This window comes from Silurus aristotelis, assembly GCF_946808225.1.
Source record: "Silurus aristotelis genome assembly, chromosome: 20".
NCBI classification, from domain to species: domain Eukaryota; kingdom Metazoa; phylum Chordata; class Actinopteri; order Siluriformes; family Siluridae; genus Silurus; species Silurus aristotelis.
In genome coordinates this window covers 1,464,838-1,485,207 of record NC_139593.1, presented here as the reverse complement: position 1 = coordinate 1,485,207, position 20,370 = coordinate 1,464,838, and the positions used below count along the sequence as shown (strand labels likewise).

Below are 20,370 nucleotides of genomic sequence, written 5' to 3'. Positions count from 1 at the left end.
GTTGGTTCCCTGATCGGATCGAACCGTAACATTAAATCATAAATCAGGAAGGTCTATTCTTAGTAAGGATGCAGATGTTCGACCATCCAGTGTTCTTTTTGGATGTCTTGAACCCTACTGTGGATCAGGTGGCACGGTTGGATTCAGAAGAACCATGACCAAAGGTGGGCTGTGACCCATAGAACCCTCCAGTGCCACACGGAGGCCATTGTTGGCCAGTGCTTAATAGCGTCATGTCAACATTTTTATTAACACAATGAAGTAGTGAACAAACCCAGTCTCCAGCAACCACCAATCTGTGGTCACTTATGTTTTTGGAAAAAATGTCTTAATGCTTTAAAATATTAAGTAGCTTAAGAACAGTGACGAAATCATTATTTACTCCAGCTTTGATTCATTTTTATTATTGAAATTTTTAACTCATATCACATCCCTCATACTTACATGTAATGTACAATTCAGTGGTTTCGTTTGAATTCTTAGTGTCTTTATAACCACTAATAAATATATATAGTGCAGGTGTGCTTGATCACCAAACCCATAAATCCAGGCTCTAGATGAAGCTACTGTCGTCATACAGAATGAAGTAAGCAAGGAAACGTTCCTATTTCGTTCCCGTAACGGAATAAATTTCCTGTGAATAACACCGCTGACGTCGTTCCAGCTGTTCCGAAGATGTTTTCTACATCGACGGCACAAAGACACGGCCAGGTGTGCTATTGCCAGTGCCTGTTAATAGTCTGTGTCCCGTTCTGAGCATTTATTTATTACTATATTTAACATTTTTAAATAGTAATATTCATAACAATATAAATTATTCATGGCTTGTTGCTGAAATTGTCTGACACAATAGCACCACCTCCTGGTGAGCGATGTGATTGGTTTGCACAAACTGCTGGTTTGATGGTGGTGAAGTGCTGAAAGGCATCAGACTTGAGAGCAGCACCAGTTTGGTGTGAAAGTGTTCATGTAAACAAAAGAAGAAGAGGGTTTTTTTTTAATGACTATTCATAAATGATACAAACATAACGTCAACTTAAACTCACATAAGATCCAAGAGTTCAAATCGCTCCAGGCAACAGAATCTGAACCGAAAAGCCAAGAGACCAACAACGGGTCGAAACTTCTGCCTACTAAAGGTATTCATTCTCTTCCTGTTCTTCTTCTCCTAACTCCACCCCTTCCATGTCTTCCTGTTCATCAAGCAAGCTGAAGAGCAATTGTGCCAGGTCTTGTCTTTCAGGTTTCTCTTGAACATCTTCATTCCTTTTTGGCACTACAGCTGGATTTGACTCTTCCCACATTGGCACTGCTTGTTGCTCCCTCCTGTCCATCACTGCCCCTGTAGCTGTGATCATGCCTTCAGACGATGGTGCCACCTCTTGGTTTTCTGGTTCTCGCACTGTCTCTTCCGCCTCAATTCCCTGTTCACAGAATGGCTCCACCTCTTGGTCTTTCTGTTCTCCTGGTTCTTCTTCAGTGTTGATCACTCGTTCACAGAATGGCTCCACCACTTGGTCTTTCCGTTCTCCTGGTTCTTCTATAGCATTGATCACTCGTTTACAGAATGGCTCCACCGGTTGGTCTTTCTGTTCTCCTTGTTCTTCTTCAGCGTTGATCACCCATTCACAAAATGGCTCCACCTGTTGGGCTTTCCGTTCTCCTGGTTCTTCTTCAGTGTTGATCACCTGTTGACAGAATGGCTCCACGTGTTGGTCTTTCCGTTCTCCTGGTTCTTCTTCAGTGTTGATCACCTGTTCACAGATTGGCTCCACTTGGTCTTTCCTGTTTCTGACTGCCTCTGAAGCTTTGGACACCTGGTCACAGAAAGCATCTTGGCTCATCATATCTGGTACTGCATTGGGAACTTCCTGGTTCACTGCTGGCTTATTGGTCACCATGGCGTCCTGGAATGCATTTATGGTTTAGAGCATTGAAGGTCTGTTTCTTCATCCAAAAAATAAATCCTTTACTGAAAATATGACATGGACCATCATGTTTTTAACCCCCAGCTGATATACAAGAACCTGACACACCTCACCTTGAGGTACAACTTCAGTTTCTTCTTCATAAATCTTTCACTGAGGATGCGCTGGGCAGCGGACAGCCCCATCTGTTTAGACTCCACCATCATCATCTTCAAGAACACGTAAAAACATACACCATTAGACTTAACGGAACACATACTGTATGATTGCATTAGGTTACTTATTTAACCGTGTTTGTATGTGTGTGAGTGTGTGTGTTTCTGTGTGTGTGTGTGTGTGTGTGTGTGTATATATATACCCTGCAGTTTTGATTATGCTCAGGGGACTTGAGGTGTTTCTGAATCAATTGATGCACCATGGGTATGTACATGTTACACGCTACACAGTGAGCTGCTTCCGCCTTCCTAATGAAGTTCTCCATGCTGATGTCTACACACACACACACACACACACACACACACACACACACACACACACACACACACACACACACACACACACACACACACGCGATAAGACAACTTGCAGTAACTGAAGCAGAGGCAGAGGAAGCTGGAATTAGTCAGAAACCTCGAGTCAGGTCCCGATCTTCATACAGCTGACAGAGGGTCTCCCGGTGATTCTGTAGATGACTAATGAAATTCTCAACATTGTTTTGCCTCTTCTTGAAATGTCCCTGTATACACACACACACACACACACACACACACACACAGGTTATTTTCACGCTGTTAGTACAGTTAACTGGTTATTTACAGGCTGTTGGTGCGGTTAACTGGTTATTTACAGGCTGTTGGTGCGGTTAACTGGTTATTTACAGGCTGTTGGTGCGGTTAACTGGTTATTTACAGGCTGTTGGTGCGGTTAACTGGTTATTTACACGCTGTTGATGCGGTTAACTGGTTATTTACACGCTGTTGGTGCGGTTAACTGGTTATTTACAGGCTGTTGGTGCGGTTATTTTCACACTGTTAGTGCGGTTAACTGGTTATTTACAGGCTGTTGGTGCGGTTAACTGGCTATTTACAGGCTGTTGGTGCGGTTAACTGGCTATTTACAGGCTGTTGGTGCGGTTAACTGGCTATTTACAGGCTGTTGGTGCGGTTAACTGGCTATTTACAGGCTGTTGGTGCGGTTAACTGGCTATTTACAGGCTGTTGGTGCGGTTAACTGGCTATTTACAGGCTGTTGGTGCGGTTAACTGGCTATTTACAGGCTGTTGGTGCGGTTAACTGGCTATTTACAGGCTGTTGGTGCGGTTAACTGGCTATTTACAGGCTGTTGGTGCGGTTAACTGGCTATTTACAGGCTGTTGGTGCGGTTAACTGGCTATTTACAGGCTGTTGGTGCGGTTAACTGGCTATTTACAGGCTGTTGGTGCGGTTAACTGGCTATTTACAGGCTGTTGGTGCGGTTAACTGGCTATTTACAGGCTGTTGGTGCGGTTAACTGGCTATTTACAGGCTGTTGGTGCGGTTAACTGGCTATTTACAGGCTGTTGGTGCGGTTAACTGGCTATTTACAGGCTGTTGGTGCGGTTAACTGGCTATTTACAGGCTGTTGGTGCGGTTAACTGGCTATTTACAGGCTGTTGGTGCGGTTAACTGGCTATTTACAGGCTGTTGGTGCGGTTAACTGGCTATTTACAGGCTGTTGGTGCGGTTAACTGGCTATTTACAGGCTGTTGGTGCGGTTAACTGGCTATTTACAGGCTGTTGGTGCGGTTAACTGGCTATTTACAGGCTGTTGGTGCGGTTAACTGGCTATTTACAGGCTGTTGGTGCGGTTAACTGGCTATTTACAGGCTGTTGGTGCGGTTAACTGGCTATTTACAGGCTGTTGGTGCGGTTAACTGGCTATTTACAGGCTGTTGGTGCGGTTAACTGGCTATTTACAGGCTGTTGGTGCGGTTAACTGGCTATTTACAGGCTGTTGGTGCGGTTAACTGGCTATTTACAGGCTGTTGGTGCGGTTAACTGGTTATTTACAGGCTGTTGGTGCGGTTAACTGGTTATTTACAGGCTGTTGGTGCGGTTAACTGGTTATTTACAGGCTGTTGGTGCGGTTAACTGGTTATTTACACGCTGTTGATGCGGTTAACTGGTTATTTACAGGCTGTTGGTGCGGTTATTTTCACACTGTTAGTGCGGTTAACTGGTTATTTACAGGCTGTTGGTGCGGTTAACTGGTTATTTACAGGCTGATGGTGCGGTTAACTGGTTATTTACAGGCTGTTGGTGCGGTTAACTGGTTATTTACAGGCTGTTGGTGCGGTTAACTGGTTATTTACAGGCTGTTGGTGCGGTTAACTGGTTATTTACAGGCTGTTGGTGCGGTTAACTGGTTATTTACAGGCTGTTGGTGCGGTTAACTGGTTATTTTCACGCTGTTGGTGCGGTTAACTGGTTATTTACAGGCTGTTGGTGCGGTTAACTGGTTATTTACACGCTGTTGATGCGGTTAACTGGTTATTTATACGCTGTTGGTGCGGTTAACTGGTTATTTACAGGCTGTTAGTGCAGTTATTTTCACACTGTTGGTGCGGTTAACTGGCTATTTACAGGCTGTTGGTGCGGTTATTTACAGGCTGTTGGTGCGGCTATTTACAGGCTGTTAGTGCAGTTATTTTCACACTGTTGGTGCGGTTAACTGGTTATTTATACGCTGTTGGTGCGGTTATTTACAGGCTGTTGGTGCGGCTATTTACAGGCTGTTGGTGCGGCTATTTACAGGCTGTTGGTGCGGCTATTTACAGGCTGTTGGTGCGGCTATTTACAGGCTGTTAGTGCAGTTATTTTCACACTGTTGGTGCGGTTAACTGGTTATTTATACGCTGTTGGTGCGGTTATTTACAGGCTGTTGGTGCGGCTATTTACAGGATGTTAGTGCAGTTATTTTCACACTGTTGGTGCGGTTAACTGGTTATTTATACGCTGTTGGTGCGGTTATTTACAGGCTGTTGGTGCGGCTATTTACAGGCTGTTGGTGCGGCTATTTACAGGCTGTTAGTGCAGTTATTTTCACACTGTTGGTGCGGTTAACTGGTTATTTACAGGCTGTTGGTGCGGTTATTTACAGGCTGTTGGTGCGGTTATTTACAGGCTGTTAACTGGTTATTTACAGGCTGTTAACTGGTTATTTACAGGCTGTTAACTGGTTATTTACAGGCTGTTGGTGCGGTTAACTGGTTATTTACACGCTGTTGGTGCGGTTAACTGGTTATTTACAGGCTGTTGGTGCAGTTATTTTCACGCTGTTGGTGCGGTTAACTGGCTATTTACAGGCTGTTGGTGCGGTTAACTGGTTATTTACAGGCTGTTGGTGCGGTTAACTGGTTATTTACAGGCTGTTGGTGCGGTTAACTGGTTATTTTCACGCTGTTGGTGCGGTTAACTGGTTATTTTCACGCTGTTGGTGCGGTTAACTGGTTATTTACAGGCTGTTGGTGCGGTTAACTGGTTATTTACAGGCTGTTGGTGCGGTTAACTGGTTATTTACACGCTGTTGGTGCGGTTAACTGGTTATTTATACGCTGTTGGTGCGGTTATTTACAGGCTGTTGGTGCGGCTATTTACAGGCTGTTAGTGCAGTTATTTTCACACTGTTGGTGCGGTTAACTGGTTATTTATACGCTGTTGGTGCGGCTATTTACAGGCTGTTGGTGCGGCTATTTACAGGCTGTTGGTGCGGCTATTTACAGGCTGTTGGTGCGGCTATTTACAGGCTGTTAGTGCAGTTATTTTCACACTGTTGGTGCGGTTAACTGGTTATTTACAGGCTGTTAACTGGTTATTTACAGGCTGTCGGTGCGGCTAACTGGTTATTTACAGGCTGTCGGTGCGGCTATTTACAGGCGCGGCTATTTACAGGCTGTCGGTGCGGCTATTTACAGGCGCGGCTATTTACAGGCTGTCGGTGCGGCTATTTACAGGCGCGGCTATTTACAGGCTGTCGGTGCGGCTAACTGGCTATTTACAGGCTGTCGGTGCGGCTAACTGGCTATTTACAGGCTGTCGGTGCGGCTAACTGGCTATTTACAGGCTGTCGGTGCGGCTAACTGGCTATTTACAGGCTGTCGGTGCGGCTAACTGGCTATTTACAGGCTGTCGGTGCGGCTAACTGGCTATTTACAGGCTGTCGGTGCGGCTAACTGGCTATTTACAGGCTGTCGGTGCGGCTAACTGGCTATTTACAGGCTGTCGGTGCGGCTAACTGGCTATTTACAGGCTGTCGGTGCGGCTAACTGGCTATTTACAGGCTGTCGGTGCGGCTAACTGGCTATTTACAGGCTGTCGGTGCGGCTAACTGGCTATTTACAGGCTGTCGGTGCGGCTAACTGGCTATTTACAGGCTGTCGGTGCGGCTAACTGGCTATTTACAGGCTGTCGGTGCGGCTAACTGGCTATTTACAGGCTGTCGGTGCGGCTAACTGGCTATTTACAGGCTGTCGGTGCGGCTAACTGGCTATTTACAGGCTGTCGGTGCGGCTAACTGGCTATTTACAGGCTGTCGGTGCGGCTAACTGGCTATTTACAGGCTGTCGGTGCGGCTAACTGGCTATTTACAGGCTGTCGGTGCGGCTAACTGGCTATTTACAGGCTGTCGGTGCGGCTAACTGGCTATTTACAGGCTGTCGGTGCGGCTAACTGGCTATTTACAGGCTGTCGGTGCGGCTAACTGGCTATTTACAGGCTGTCGGTGCGGCTAACTGGCTATTTACAGGCTGTCGGTGCGGCTAACTGGCTATTTACAGGCTGTCGGTGCAGTTAACTGGTTATTTACACGCTGTCGGTGCAGTTAACTGGTTATCTACAGGCTGTTAGTGCAGTTAACTGGTTATTTACAGGCTGTTAGTGCAGTTAACTGGTTATTTATACACTGTTAGTGCAGTTAACTGGCTCTGTTCCTTGGTGGTAGTGATTAGCATCGTACCTGCAGGAAGTTTACAGTCGGTTCAGAGAGGTGCTCCAACAGGAACTTGAAGTGTTCTTTGTGGAATGTGCTTTCCAAATGTTCTGCCAACTTTTTTCTGTAGAATGAGTGGAACTTGCACACCGAGCATACAAAAGCTACCCTGGTGACCAGTTTACACGTGGAAAAGATGGTCAGTCAAAAGGTTTAATAGAAATAAAATAAAGACAGAAGAAGGTACTGAATATTGAACAATTGCTCTGGAGCTGGAGCTGGAGCTGACCTCTGGGCTGTGATCTTCATTCCTGCGTTCCAAAAGTAGGTCTGGTTCTTCTTTTTGGCCTTTTTTTTAGGATTCCCCTCTGTGGGTGAAATGATAGGAATTCATTATTATGCAGGGCTGCGACAACTAATCGATAAAATCGCTAATAATCTCGAATAAATTGGTTCTCGCTGAACGCCGTTATGGATTCTGTTATGCTTTTGTACACCAATGTATATTTTTACCTTTATTCTTTTTATGAATCCTGTTTATATATTTCATTTATTATTTCATTATTATACAAAATGTAATATATTCTAGATTCTAATATCATCACAACTAAACAAAATATCAGCGTTTTCGTTTTTTTTTTTTTACAAAAATGGTCAAAAGGTTTTATTATATTTGATATTGAGTATTTAAAGAATGGTGGTCAACTCGCCGTCTGTTGCAATTATCAACAAAAATAAATTGATTTACACAAATTGTGTCACCTTTCATACTCAAATGTTTTTTTCCACAGTAAGAAACAAATCAGCGTGAGTGCATTTGTTCCCTCGTTCACTTTAAAATATCAAATCTAAAGAAAGTTCAACTCAATATTTAGATGGTTTAAAGTACACTTTTATACATAAATACCCTGATTAGAGTTTTATATGGATTCAATAAGCAAAACAGCTTCTTCAAAAAGTTTCTTTTTCTATCTGATTCATCGGAATAATTATCGTCCGATTAATTGATGATTTCAAAATAAAATCATTAGGTTGCTGCTGTATTATTATGTGAGCAGGAATGTGATGTAGCTGATGTGACTAACTGTAGGGTGTTGAGGTGAGAGTGATGTACCGTGGCCAGTCCTGGTTCCTGAATGCTCATTACTTTGCCTCCTTTGTTGAGGATCCACTTTTTTATAGGAAGCTGTAGAAGAAGTAGTGCAGGATCAGTGGATTTATAAACAAGTAGCATATATGGATATATAGACAGACGAATGAGTGGATAAAAACAGCTGCACGCTCACTATAGCTTTCTCTTACAGCTGCAGATTTGGAGGCCTGAACAGAAAAAAGATATCAGTCAGTTACACTGGTCTTCTGATTTTGGGGAAATGATGGACCTTTGAGATTAAAAAGGTGATAAAGGTGCTGAATCACTGATTAGAAAAGATCTGCATGTCTGATACAATGATGTGTCTGCAACTTTAATATGGCTGGAAATGGCAGGCGTCCCAATACTTTTGGTTTCCAAACCTACTGGGACAGGGGTTACCTTCTCATGGATCTCCTCAGCATGACTTCCTGCACCTTAACAGGAAAACAAGAAAAATGTTCTCTTTGAAAATCTCTAGAAAATGAATATTAATGGATTTAAATTTTTATATACTATAAATATTAATTTTTGGTCAATCTGGAAGGTGCAGGATGGTACCATTGTCTGAGGGTTGGACCTTCTTGTTCTGAAACTTGATTTTGAGCTGAGGGAGCTCTTCTAAAACACACAGCAGATGAAGAGTCTGGATATATAGTGCATTTAAAGAGGAGGATGTTAGGAAAACAACATGAAGAAGATGAATGCTCACCATTATTTAGTCCTTCAGCTCCTGAGAGAGAGACCTGGAGAGAGCCACATGATCAATCACAGATTATGGAAGATCTGCATGTCTGATACAATGATGTGTCTGCAACTTTGTGGAGGAACCACATATGGGTGGAAATGGCAGGTGTCCCAATACTTTTGGCGATAGCGTGTATGCAGCGAATTCTATTTCAAACTTTTTAAAACGATTGTTTTATATCTTAGGACTCTGCATTTCATTTCTTCAGCTTTGTTCAACTTTTACACAGAGGACTTGAATGAACCCCTGAAGTGTCCAGATGGATCTTCTGCATCTTCACAGTTCTATTAACAAAAGAGAAGTAAAAAAGGTGGAACTTACAGTTCGAGCTGCAGCTCTCTCGGGTTGTTCCGCCTTGTTCGCTGAATCTTTAGAAAAAAATCAGAACACGTAAATAAACGTGAACTACTCTGAAGAGAAGGAAAGAGAAAGACTAAAGGCAGAAGTTCTGCACCCTTGTGGTCGCCTGTGGACTCGCACGAGGTCTTGGCGATTTTAAACTTGGGCTCGTCGGTGTCGGTCGGCCCGTCCCTCCTCTTCTTCCCATCTTGCTCCGGGGGGACCTGCTTCTTTAATATCAGATCCACATGTTAATCCACTGGTGACGTCGTTTCAAAACCTGTAATGCTCAGGTGTGGAGTCAGAACCGCACATCTCTCTCTCTCTCTCTCTCTCTCTCTCTCTCTCTCTCTCTCTCTAACAGTGAATAGAATTCAGCTCGTGATTCATGATTATTAGTGTAGACATACAGACTAATAACCTCCCCAGTTACCATAACAACCAGAGGTGGATGAAGTACCCAGAGCATGTAGAGTTTTTAAAGTTTTTATTGGTAAACCTTGGTGGGTTTCCTCCAGGTACTCCGGTTTCCTCCCACAATCCAAAAGACATGCAGATTAGTCTAATTGTTGATCCCAAATTAACCATAGTGTGTGAATGAGCGAGCGAGCGAGCGTGTGTGTGTGTGTGTGTGTGTGTGTGTGTCCTGCAATGGACTGACAGTCTGTCAAGCTAAAAGAGTCTTCAGTGGTTTTTAAGACAAATCAAGTAGCTGCCCATTTTTCTACTTTTATTTGGATTGAGGCATTTTCATGTGAGGCATCATATTTGCTTGTTTATCTCTGTTTTTATGTCTCTGCTCTCAATTTGAGTAACTTTTTTAATCTCATATACAGTTTAAGAACATTGAGCAAGAAAGAGTTAGTGAATGTTGTAGTGAATTTGTTTTTCCTCCAGAGGGAGCTGCATGAAGTGGACCACCACTAAAGATGTACACCCTCCTCACCTCTTTCGCACTACAGACTACACTATGATCCATTCATAATTTGAATTCGGGTTCAGTTCTCCTTACTGACGTGACGTCACCCAACCCCCCGCCTCTCCTCTCTGTGTGTGTGACCAACAGTTCTTTTCTCGCGTGTCCAATTAGTTGCTTTAGATTTGAAAGTACTTGAAGAACAAAGCTTCTTGTGCACCTTCTCGGTTGTGATGTCGTCGGTCCCGCCTGTGGTGTGGAGACCCAACGCTGCCTGAGCTTTATACGCGGCCTTCAGAGCTTTCGATCGTTTCTTCCATAACTTCCTTTTCGCCTTTCTGGTGCTAAAGACAGGCTGTGCCCCGTGGTCCTCCCCTGGAGAACTGCGAGGCCTCTGGGCTTCACCCCCGTGCCCAAAGTCTATGCAGCCATGCTGTGGCAGTTCGTCGTTAGCAAAGTCATCAGAGCCGTAGAAATTCTTCGGGAGGGGATATGCGAAGTGCGGGTCCAGAGGCTTACAGTGTCGAAACCTAATTGTGGAAAAAGGTCCAGTTAGATCAGAAAATAGATCACGTTCTACACAATTTCATGGCCATGGTATGAGCACCCCTGACTCCTGAGCATCTCACCCACATGTGCCTGGAACAGAAATTCCAGATATTCTCTTATTGCACGCTTTAATAAGCTCCCAGGGCTTTTCAGGAGATTTCTGGGCACGGTACAAAAGACCAGACACTGATGTTCTAGGAGGCTCCAGTTTCAGTTCATCCCCAGAGGAGCTGAGGGCTCTGTGAAGGACATTTAGGTTCTTCTATTCCACATGTAACACCAACAACCATATGTTCAGCTGAAAATCCTAATGCTACAGCCGACTGCGGGTTTGGGGAAGAAACACAGTGTGTTGTGGTCAAGGGGGGCACATACTAATGAGTGAAGGTGTTTCTTAAAGTCTGCTGAAAGAAATAGAACAGTTCAGTAGATCAAATCTTTAGAAATGTACATATTGAGTGTAAAACACACACGTTGTGTAATAATGGATCCTCTTTGTGTAATACAGATGTGTATAAGCACACACATGTATATACACACATCTGTATCACACAAATATTGAACTGCTTTTTTTTCCATTCGTTTTATTTCATCAATTTAATTTGTGCCAATTTAATAAATGACTCAATTTAATCAATATAATAAAAAGCGATCATTTTTTATTTGATTTAAACCAAGCAGCTGTTTAATTGTATAAAACTGGTGTAAAAACTGTTGAAGTTCAGAATCGTTAATAAAAAAACTGTTCTGAAAAGGAACAGAACCGAGAGTTAAAACCAGGTTACACCCAGGATACACCCCTGCTGCAGGGTTTCACACTCAGCGTTACACTACAGCCGAACTGCATGATCTTTATGCACGTAGCATGGTCTAGCTAGCTATGTGGTCACTGACTGCCAGAACAAACTTCTCATGGCTTCTTCTGACTCACACTCCACAAGCATTAAAAAGAGAAACTACCTGTCCATCCTTTTCTTCTCTTCCTCCTGCTGCATGCTCATGTGCTGTTTGATTTTGGTAAGGATGACGTCTGTTCCTATTCCCCCTGCGGATAAGTGATGAGACCTCGAGTCTGGACGGCCGGGCCACCGACAGTCTCGGTTTCCCGTTCCTGAGAACAAAAGGATGGAAAACATCTTTAATTCAGATGCAGGTTACAGAGCTCCACATCCAGAATGATCAGTCTTCAGCATACGCTCATCAACTCCTACCAACATCAGACACCACACACACACACACACACATCACCACATCTTCTACTGTACTGTACATTGTAGTTCAAAATTTGCTTTCTAGTTCTATTAATCAGAGAAAAGAGACAGAGAGTCGACATGAGAATAAAGATAGACAATTTTATTAACCCTGCAGAAGTAAATAGACGCTCCTCAGTCAGACAATGCTGCACTGAGCCCAAGCGCCCCATCAAACCCTGTTACAATGTTTTTATGCTGTGATTCGACCTTCGAGATCACACCACCATTACAACATTGCATTATAATCAATTGTTTTCAATCGCTGTTTAAGACAATATTATTAATTCTCTAATTACGACCTTGCAATATAATACTGATTGGTTTGTTCCATAATAATACTAATCATTTGTTTCCCGTGCTGTTCCAGTTCACTTCTCCCTAGTGATGCACTTTGCACACAGATGTTTTCCCATTCTGTACAAAGATATTCTTTTATCTTTCTCTGTTTTGCTTAGCTGAGAGCACAGTGCCCGGTCGAGAGCATTGTGTTCAGACATGCTGTCTTGATCACGCTCTACATTGCAAGCTTTATGGATTATTTGCAGTTCAGCTTTGAAAAGAAAAACTTCATACATACACTGATTATAACAAAATACATATAATTAAACAATATTATAATAATAATGTAAAAATTTCATCTTACAACATGTAAAGGAACAGAGGACAAGTGGAGAACTTTTGGGGTACAGAATGAGAGCAGGGTCTCCACTATCTTTCTCACACACACACACACACACACACACACACACACACACACACACACACCACCACTACTACTACTACTACTACTACTACTACTACCGCCGCCACTACCAGCAGCATCATCATCATCACCACCACCACCACCACCACCACCACCACCACCACCACCACTTCAACACCATGTCCATGTCACTGCTGTATTGAGTAAGAACAGTATGGTGATCATTGTCCATGTGAAGGAGAAGATGGAAGGAGACCACCATTCAAACTAACAATAAGCACATGCAGATGTACACAGTGGTGTCCGGGGTACAGACCTGATGAAGTACAGCCTGAACTCTCACTTACATCTCCTCCATGTTTCTTTCATCTTCTTCTACTGCTATATATACACACACACACACACACACACACACACACACACACACACACACACACACACACACACACACACACACACACACACACTGTAAATGTAATACTTAATCACCTGAACCGGATCCAGACTGCGCCATGCTGAATCCCAATCTATCACTCAGAGAAACAGTACACACTTCTTTACATTACTACTTCTTCTTCTGCTGCTGCTGCCGCCTTCAGTTTACTTCTTACTTCCGCCTCCAACTTCTTCTTCTGCTGCTGCTGCTACAAAGCTGAGCTCAGAGCTCCACATCGCCACCTATCCGTGTTTCCGATCACTACTATATACACATTCAATATAGAAGAATCAGAACAGGGTTTTATTGCCAAGTGTGCTTTCACACAAACACACACTCGCACACACACACACACACACACACACACACACACACACACAAACACACACTCGCACACACACACACACACACACACACACACACACACAGTATTACTCTGCTCTGGTGTTGTATGGTGTGTGAGGGACACGTTCATGTTCCTGTTGTTTCTATGAAATAAACTCAGTCATGTGAAAGGATGAAGATAAACTTTGACCAAATAAATCTATAAATATCCATTTGATGATGTTCCACTTTATTTCCAGTGAAACTCTAGTTGGAGTTCTTCACTAGTTGGAGAATGTTCTTGTAATGCAGTTCATCTCAGAGCAGTTCAGAAGGATTTGTTTATAAACACCACATTAAACATAACCACAGCACTACATTTATCTGATGGTTCCTCTGCAGAACGTTTTGGTTTTTAGTCTTTTTAAGCTTTTCCCCAGGGTTATCTGCTAGAGAACATCTGTGCACCATCGTGAAGACCAAGGAGCAATCGAGCTCCAGAACAGTTTCAGGCAATGTTCAGTTCAGGTCTAAAACATTTGAGAAAATATGAAAAAAGCATTAGGAAAACATTGCGGGAAGAACATTATAGGAACATACAGAGAACATTACAAGAACAATTAAAATAAGATAGCAGAACATGAGAGGAACATTAAAAATCATTACGAGATCATTAGGGAACAATAAGAAGAATGTTCAGAGTGTTCAGGAATTATTAAGTAAAGAACTGTGGAGCATTGGAAGAGGAAACAAGGACATTAGGAGGACATAAAAAGTTTTGAACTTATTTAAGGAAGAACATCGGATCGTTGGAACAACATTAGGGGGACATTAGAAAAAACATTTGGAGAACATCACAGGAACATTAGGAGAACATTACAATAACATTAATATAATAATAATAATAATAATAATAATATCAGGAGAACATTACAGGAACATTAGGAGAACATTACAATAACATTAATATAATAATAATAATAATAATAATAATAATAATAATATCAGGAGAACATTACAGGAACATTAATATAATAATAATAATAATAATAATAATAATAATAATAATAATAATAATATCAGGAGAACATTACAGGAACATTAGAAGAACATTACAATAACATTAATATAATAATAATAATAATAATAATAATAATAATAATAATATCAGGAGAACATTACAGGAACATTAATATAATAATAATAATAATAATAATAATAATAATAATAATAATAATAATAATAATATTAATAATAATAATGATAATAATATCAGGAGAACATTACAGGAACATTAGGAGAACATTACAATAACATTTATATAATAATATTAATAATATCAGGAGAACATTACAGGAACATTAGGAGAACATTACAATAACATTTATATAATAATAATAATAATAATAATAATATCAGGAGAACATTACAGGAACATTAGGAGAACATTACAATAACATTTATATAATAATAATAATAATAATAATAATAATAATAATAATATTAATAATAATAATAATAATAATAATAATAATAATAATATCAGGAGAACATTACAGGAACATTAGGAGAACATTACAATAACATTTATATAATAATAATAATAATAATAATATCAGGAGAACATTACAGGAACATTAGGAGAACATTAAAGGGAAACTAAGAGAACATTTACAAGAACCTTATAGAACACTGGGAGAACATTACAATAACATAAGGAGAGCATTAGGAGAACATGAGAGGAACATTAGAACTTGCTGTAAATTAATTGTTGTAGATGTTGAACATTTTGTACTGTAGGACTTCAGGCTCCTCAGGTCTTCTAAAAGAACGAGGTCCAAAGTTCCGGGCTTTTTGCAGAAGAAGCAGAAATCCCATCATCCAATCATGACACGGAGCGTTTTGACGGGCATTTGGCTTGACCAATGAGAGTGGTGGATCCGTCGAATGAGGGCGGGGTTAGGAAAGTTTTTGACGGTCGCCTGACCGGATGGGAAAAGTGTCGGTTTTTCCGTTAGATGGTGTTCTTCATCTTCACCTTCATCTTTAGCAGCGGTGGAACTTCCACAGCCTGGTTCTTCATTTCCACACACCGAAAGCCAATAATGTTCTTCTAACGTGGACTTCTCCCTCCATTAGCGCGTAGACAGTCCTGCTGCAGCTCCTGAGATCTCCCAGGCTTCGTGGTGGATTGAGGTTTGGAGTAAGCTCCTGAGACATGGGGAACCGCGGCATGGAGGAGCTGATTCCGCTCATCAACAAGCTCCAGGACGCCTTCAGCTCCATCGGCCAGAGCTGTAACCTGGACCTGCCGCAGATCGCCGTGGTCGGCGGCCAGAGCGCCGGGAAGAGCTCGGTGCTGGAGAACTTCGTCGGCAGGTTAGCGGTGTGCTAATGCTAACTCAGAACCTGTGGAGGAACATCAATCATCTGATCTTTCTGATTACACACACATAATCATTTAAGTCCTTTAACATCAGATCTCCTGATGATCTCCATGATATTAGATATTATATTCCATAAACATCAAACAATTCATATTAAATCAATAACAAACATTAGTTATAATGGATTTAGTCTCCACAGGTCCTGGTTTGTTTGTTTGTTTGTTTGTTTGTTTGTTTGTACAATACTATATACAGTAGTGTGCAGATGTTTTAAGCAGATGTGATGAAATGCTTTAAAAAAAAAAAAATCCATTCATCAATGACCAAAATAGTGAGTGAAGAAGAGAAATCAGTATCTGGTGTGACCACAGTTTGAAGTTCAGCTCCTACACTCGGATCTTGTAGGATCACAGTCGGGTATCTGATTCACCAGTTCTACCAAGCAGATGTTGATGATCATCAGTTTCATCTGTAGGTTGAAAACCACTGATGAAGTGAAACACAAACAGCTGTGTAGGAGCTTGTGTGAGGAACAGCCAAATTCTGCTACAAATTCTGAGGGTGTCGTGGAAGACAGTTTGATGTCACAGGTCCTACTCCATGTCATGACTGATCGCTACCAGATCGATTCTTCAGCAGGAGCACGACCCCAAACATCCAGCCAATGCCATTAAGAGTTTTCCTCAGTGTATCCACAGCAGATCTGTACTCAGGTTTCTAAAATCTTTAAAACAAACTACCTGCAGAGATCCTTCAAAAACTGTGTGCAAGTGTCCGAGAAGATTTGGATTTTTCTTCTGTTCATTTACTTTCCATTGAACTATTAACATTATTAACACTATTGATTTTCTTAAAGCATTTCTCACTTGAACTTAGTTTTTTTTCACATGTGCCTTAAACTTTTACACAGTACTTAAATAATCTATAAAATAATGTTTTATTATATTTTAGTATAAAAAAATAGAATAAATCAAATGAATGCAATACTTTATTATTTTGGTTAAACAGAGTAAATCTTAGTGGCCGCAGTGACACTGCTCTCACTCTAGTTCCCTTTTATACCTTTGGAAATGTCATGTTTTCAAATGTAGTAATAATAATAATAATAATAATAATAATAATAAACAAATTGCAGTTCGCCACATTACGTTTGTGAGGGTTATAGTAGATATAGATTATAGAATTGTAACTCAGATTGTAGTATTGTAACTCAGACTGTAGTATTGTAACTCAGACTGTAGTAATGTAACTCAGATTGTAGTATTGTAACTCAGACTGTAGTATTGTAACTCAGATTGTAGTATTGTAACTCAGACTGTAGTAATGTAACTCAGATTGTAGTATTGTTACTCAGACTGTAGTATTGTTATCAGACTGTAGTATTGTAACTCAGACTGTAGTATTGTAACTCAGATTGTAGTATTGTAACTCAGACTGTAGTATTGTTACTCAGACTGTAGTATTGTAACTCAGACTGTAGTATTGTTACTCAGACTGTAGTATTGTAACTCAGACTGTAGTATTGTAACTCAGATTGTAGTATTGTAACTCAGACTGTAGTATTGTAACTCAGACTGTAGTATTGTAACTCAGATTGTAGTATTGTAACTCAGACTGTAGTATTGTTACTCAGACTGTAGTATTGTAACTCAGACTGTAGTATTGTAACTCAGACTGTAGTATTGTAACTCAGACTGTAGTATTGTAACTCAGATTGTAGTATTGTAACTCAGATTGTAGTATTGTAACTCAGACTGTAGTATTGTAACTCAGACTGTAGTATTGTAACTCAGACTGTAGTATTGTAACTCAGATTGTAGTATTGTAACTCAGACTGTAGTATTGTAACTCAGACTGTAGTATTGTAACTCAGACTGTAGTATTGTTACTCAGATTGTAGTATTGTAACTCAGACTGTAGTATTGTAACTCAGACTGTAGTATTGTAACTCAGACTGTAGTATTGTTACTCAGACTGTAGTATTGTAACTCAGATTGTAGTATTGTAACTCAGACTGTAGTATTGTAACTCAGACTGTAGTATTGTAACTCAGACTGTAGTATTGTAACTCAGACTGTAGTATTGTAACTCAGATTGTAGTATTGTAACTCAGACTGTAGTATTGTAACTCAGATTGTAGTATTGTAACTCAGACTGTAGTATTGTAACTCAGACTGTAGTATTGTAACTCAGACTGTAGTATTGTAACTCAGATTGTAGTATTGTAACTCAGACTGTAGTATTGTAACTCAGACTGTAGTATTGTAACTCAGACTGTAGTATTGTAACTCAGATTGTAGTATTGTAACTCAGACTGTAGTATTGTAACTCAGATTGTAGTATTGTAACTCAGACTGTAGTATTGTAACTCAGACTGTAGTATTGTAACTCAGACTGTAGTATTGTTACTCAGACTGTAGTATTGTAACTCAGACTGTAGTATTGTTACTCAGACTGTAGTATTGTAACTCAGACTGTAGTATTGTTACTCAGACTGTAGTATTGTTACTCAGACTGTAGTATTGTAACTCAGACTGTAGTATTGTAACTCAGACTGTAGTATTGTTACTCAGATTGTAGTATTGTAACTCAGATTGTAGTATTGTAACTCAGACTGTAGTATTGTAACTCAGATTGTGTCTGGAGTAGGAACATGATTTATGATGCAGTTGAACTGTTTTTTATTATTATTATTATTATTATTAGATGTAAAAACACTAAGTTTCAGCACATACTGAAATTCCTAATCCTCGGAGTGACCTGACGTAAACTAAAGTCATGGAGGAAACCAAAAAAAAAAATACACAAGACGAATTCCAGATGTGCAAAGTTATAACCGCGCAAATTCAGGAAACAGAAGTGTGTTATGTGCCGTCGTAGAAAGTCGTGTGCAAAGTTCCTGCAAGAACGAGACTGGATCCAAGTGTGTGTACATTAGTTATCATTTAGTTAAACTGCAGTAGAATTAACGCAATATGATAGAATTATTGAACAGAACTCACATTGAGTGAAAACTGATTATAATTGACTTTAACTGTTAAAGCTGAAAGTTTTACTCGGTCTTTAAACTTTAAACTTAAAATCCTACGGAAAGGTTTTTAACATCTAAAGTATTGTGGGGAAAAAAAAAATCTCTTTCCGGCTTGTAAAAGACTCCTTTACGTGGGACGGAACACGTTTCTCATGGGTCACGTGAAGTTTCATGTGCGGACTTGGTGAGGGATTAGAATCGTTAAGTGCATGGTTCCTGAGCCAAGGTTTAAAGTCCTCCCTCATTCATTATATATGGAGTTACTGAGTGTGTGTGTGTTTTGGAGACACGTGCAGAAACCTGGTCACTACTGTCGTGAACATTCAAATCAAATCAAATCAATCAAATCAAATTTTATTCATCACATACACATACATACAGGGTACGACATGTAGTGAAATGTTTTGTACAATGGTCCGGCATGAGGGAATAGGATGGGGGAAAGAAAAGGAAGCAGATAAATAACTATTAGGTATGAGAATTGCACTTTGTGTCAAAACATTGTCAAACATTGTGTCAATGTGAAACATTGTGTCAAGGTCCTGATTTTTTTAAATAATAGCGCAAAAACGTCATTTCGATTCCGGTAACTAAACTGTATGAAAGTTAGAACCAATCCAAGTGCAATAGAATTTTCTCTTTCTTTCTCTCAGGGATTTTCTTCCTCGGGGTTCCGGGATTGTTACTCGTAGACCCCTCATCCTTCAGCTGGTCAACAACAAAGCAGGTATATTTACACACACACACACACACACACACACACACACACACACACACACTCGCTATAGCGTGTGTCGTGTGTAAGTGTTAACGCCCCCCCCCCCCCCCCCCCTTCTAGAATATGCCGAGTTCCTGCACTGTAAAGGTCGCAAGTTTGTCGACTTTGATGAGGTGCGTCTGGAGATCGAGGCCGAGACGGACCGCATCACCGGCTCGAATAAAGGAATCTCGCCCATTCCTATCAACCTGAGAGTCTACTCTCCTAATGGTAACACACACACACACACACACACACACACACACACACACACACACACACACACACACACACACACACACTTAATATAATCTAAGATTTAGCACAAGCGAGCAGACAGGAAGTGCAATACCAGTCCTGACCACAGCAACTACATCAGTGATAAACAGTAAGGAAGTGAATGTAATGTGTCATTTGGGGAGGTTTTTTACTGTAACTTCACTACATTTTAAACTCAAAGCAGCATGAAGAACATCAGGGATTAAAGCGTAAATAAACAGACTTTTCTGCGTCTCGCAGTGCTGAACCTGACTCTGATCGATCTCCCGGGTATGACGAAGGTTGCCGTCGGCGACCAGCCGCAAGACATCGAGTTCCAAATAAGGTACCTGGTTAATTAGATGAGCTGAAAATTAAATGGTGGAAACTTTATAGGGAGTTCCTGCAGTCAATAAAAAGTGTGTGTGTGTGTGTGTGTGTGTGTGTGTGTGTGTGTGTGTGTGTGTGTGTGCAGGGACATGCTGCTGCAGTTCATCATTAGGGACAGCTGTCTGATTCTGGCCGTCACTCCTGCCAACACCGACCTCGCCAATTCTGACGCACTCAAGATTGCCAAGGAGGTCGACCCCCAAGGTGTGTGTGTGTGTGTGTGTGTGTGTGTGTGTGTGTGTGTGTGTGTGTGT

The 20,370-nt window shown here is 41.0% G+C and overlaps 2 protein-coding genes across 10 annotated transcripts in view; one reads left to right on the top strand and one right to left on the bottom strand.

The window, feature by feature from the left end:
• Positions 1-371: 371 nt before the first annotated feature.
• Positions 372-13,190, bottom strand: LOC310715505 (uncharacterized protein). 5 transcript variants are annotated; one of them, XM_083521956.1, is made up of 17 exons: positions 13,095-13,190; positions 12,850-12,914; positions 11,538-11,688; positions 10,249-10,558; positions 9,228-9,342; positions 9,095-9,141; positions 8,738-8,771; positions 8,587-8,646; positions 8,428-8,462; positions 8,180-8,213; positions 8,008-8,079; positions 7,183-7,261; positions 6,921-7,062; positions 2,559-2,664; positions 2,287-2,417; positions 2,042-2,137; positions 372-1,907 (listed from the first exon to the last, which is right to left on the bottom strand). In XM_083521956.1, exons 3-17 carry the CDS (start codon positions 11,576-11,578, stop codon positions 1,134-1,136), a joined length of 2,076 nt encoding a protein of 691 aa, XP_083378082.1. In that variant the 5' UTR covers positions 11,579-11,688; positions 12,850-12,914; positions 13,095-13,190; the 3' UTR covers positions 372-1,133. The 5 variants fall into 5 exon arrangements, with proteins under 5 accessions (XP_083378082.1, XP_083378081.1, XP_083378083.1 ...); XM_083521955.1 differs by lacking the exon at positions 12,850-12,914 and having other exon boundaries at positions 372-1,688; positions 1,755-1,907; positions 13,023-13,182; XM_083521957.1 differs by having other exon boundaries at positions 12,850-12,911; positions 13,095-13,167.
• Positions 13,191-15,105: 1,915 nt separating this feature from the next.
• The window catches only part of dnm2b (dynamin 2b), an 18,510-nt gene continuing 13,245 nt past the window's right edge, over positions 15,106-20,370 (top strand). The window contains exons 1-5 of one of the 5 annotated variants that reach the window (XM_083521787.1): positions 15,106-15,672; positions 19,365-19,438; positions 19,550-19,699; positions 19,988-20,072; positions 20,202-20,320. In XM_083521787.1, the coding sequence (XP_083377913.1) occupies positions 15,512-15,672; positions 19,365-19,438; positions 19,550-19,699; positions 19,988-20,072; positions 20,202-20,320 (589 nt within the window). In that variant the 5' untranslated portion in view covers positions 15,106-15,511. The remainder of the gene's footprint in view (positions 15,673-19,364; positions 19,439-19,549; positions 19,700-19,987; positions 20,073-20,201; positions 20,321-20,370) is intronic. The other 4 variants (XM_083521789.1, XM_083521788.1, XM_083521791.1 and 1 more) reach the window with 4 other exon arrangements.

Coding starts and splice junctions, on each gene's coding strand:
- LOC310715505 (XM_083521953.1), bottom strand. CDS start 13,047: ATGGCGCAGTCTGGATCCGGTTCAG. Junction 8,214..8,427: donor CTGAGGAGATCCATGAGAAG/GTAACCCCTGTC, acceptor TTTTCTGTTCAG/GCCTCCAAATCTGCAGCTGT. Junction 1,908..2,041: donor AACTGAAGTTGTACCTCAAG/GTGAGGTGTGTC, acceptor AATGCATTCCAG/GACGCCATGGTGACCAATAA.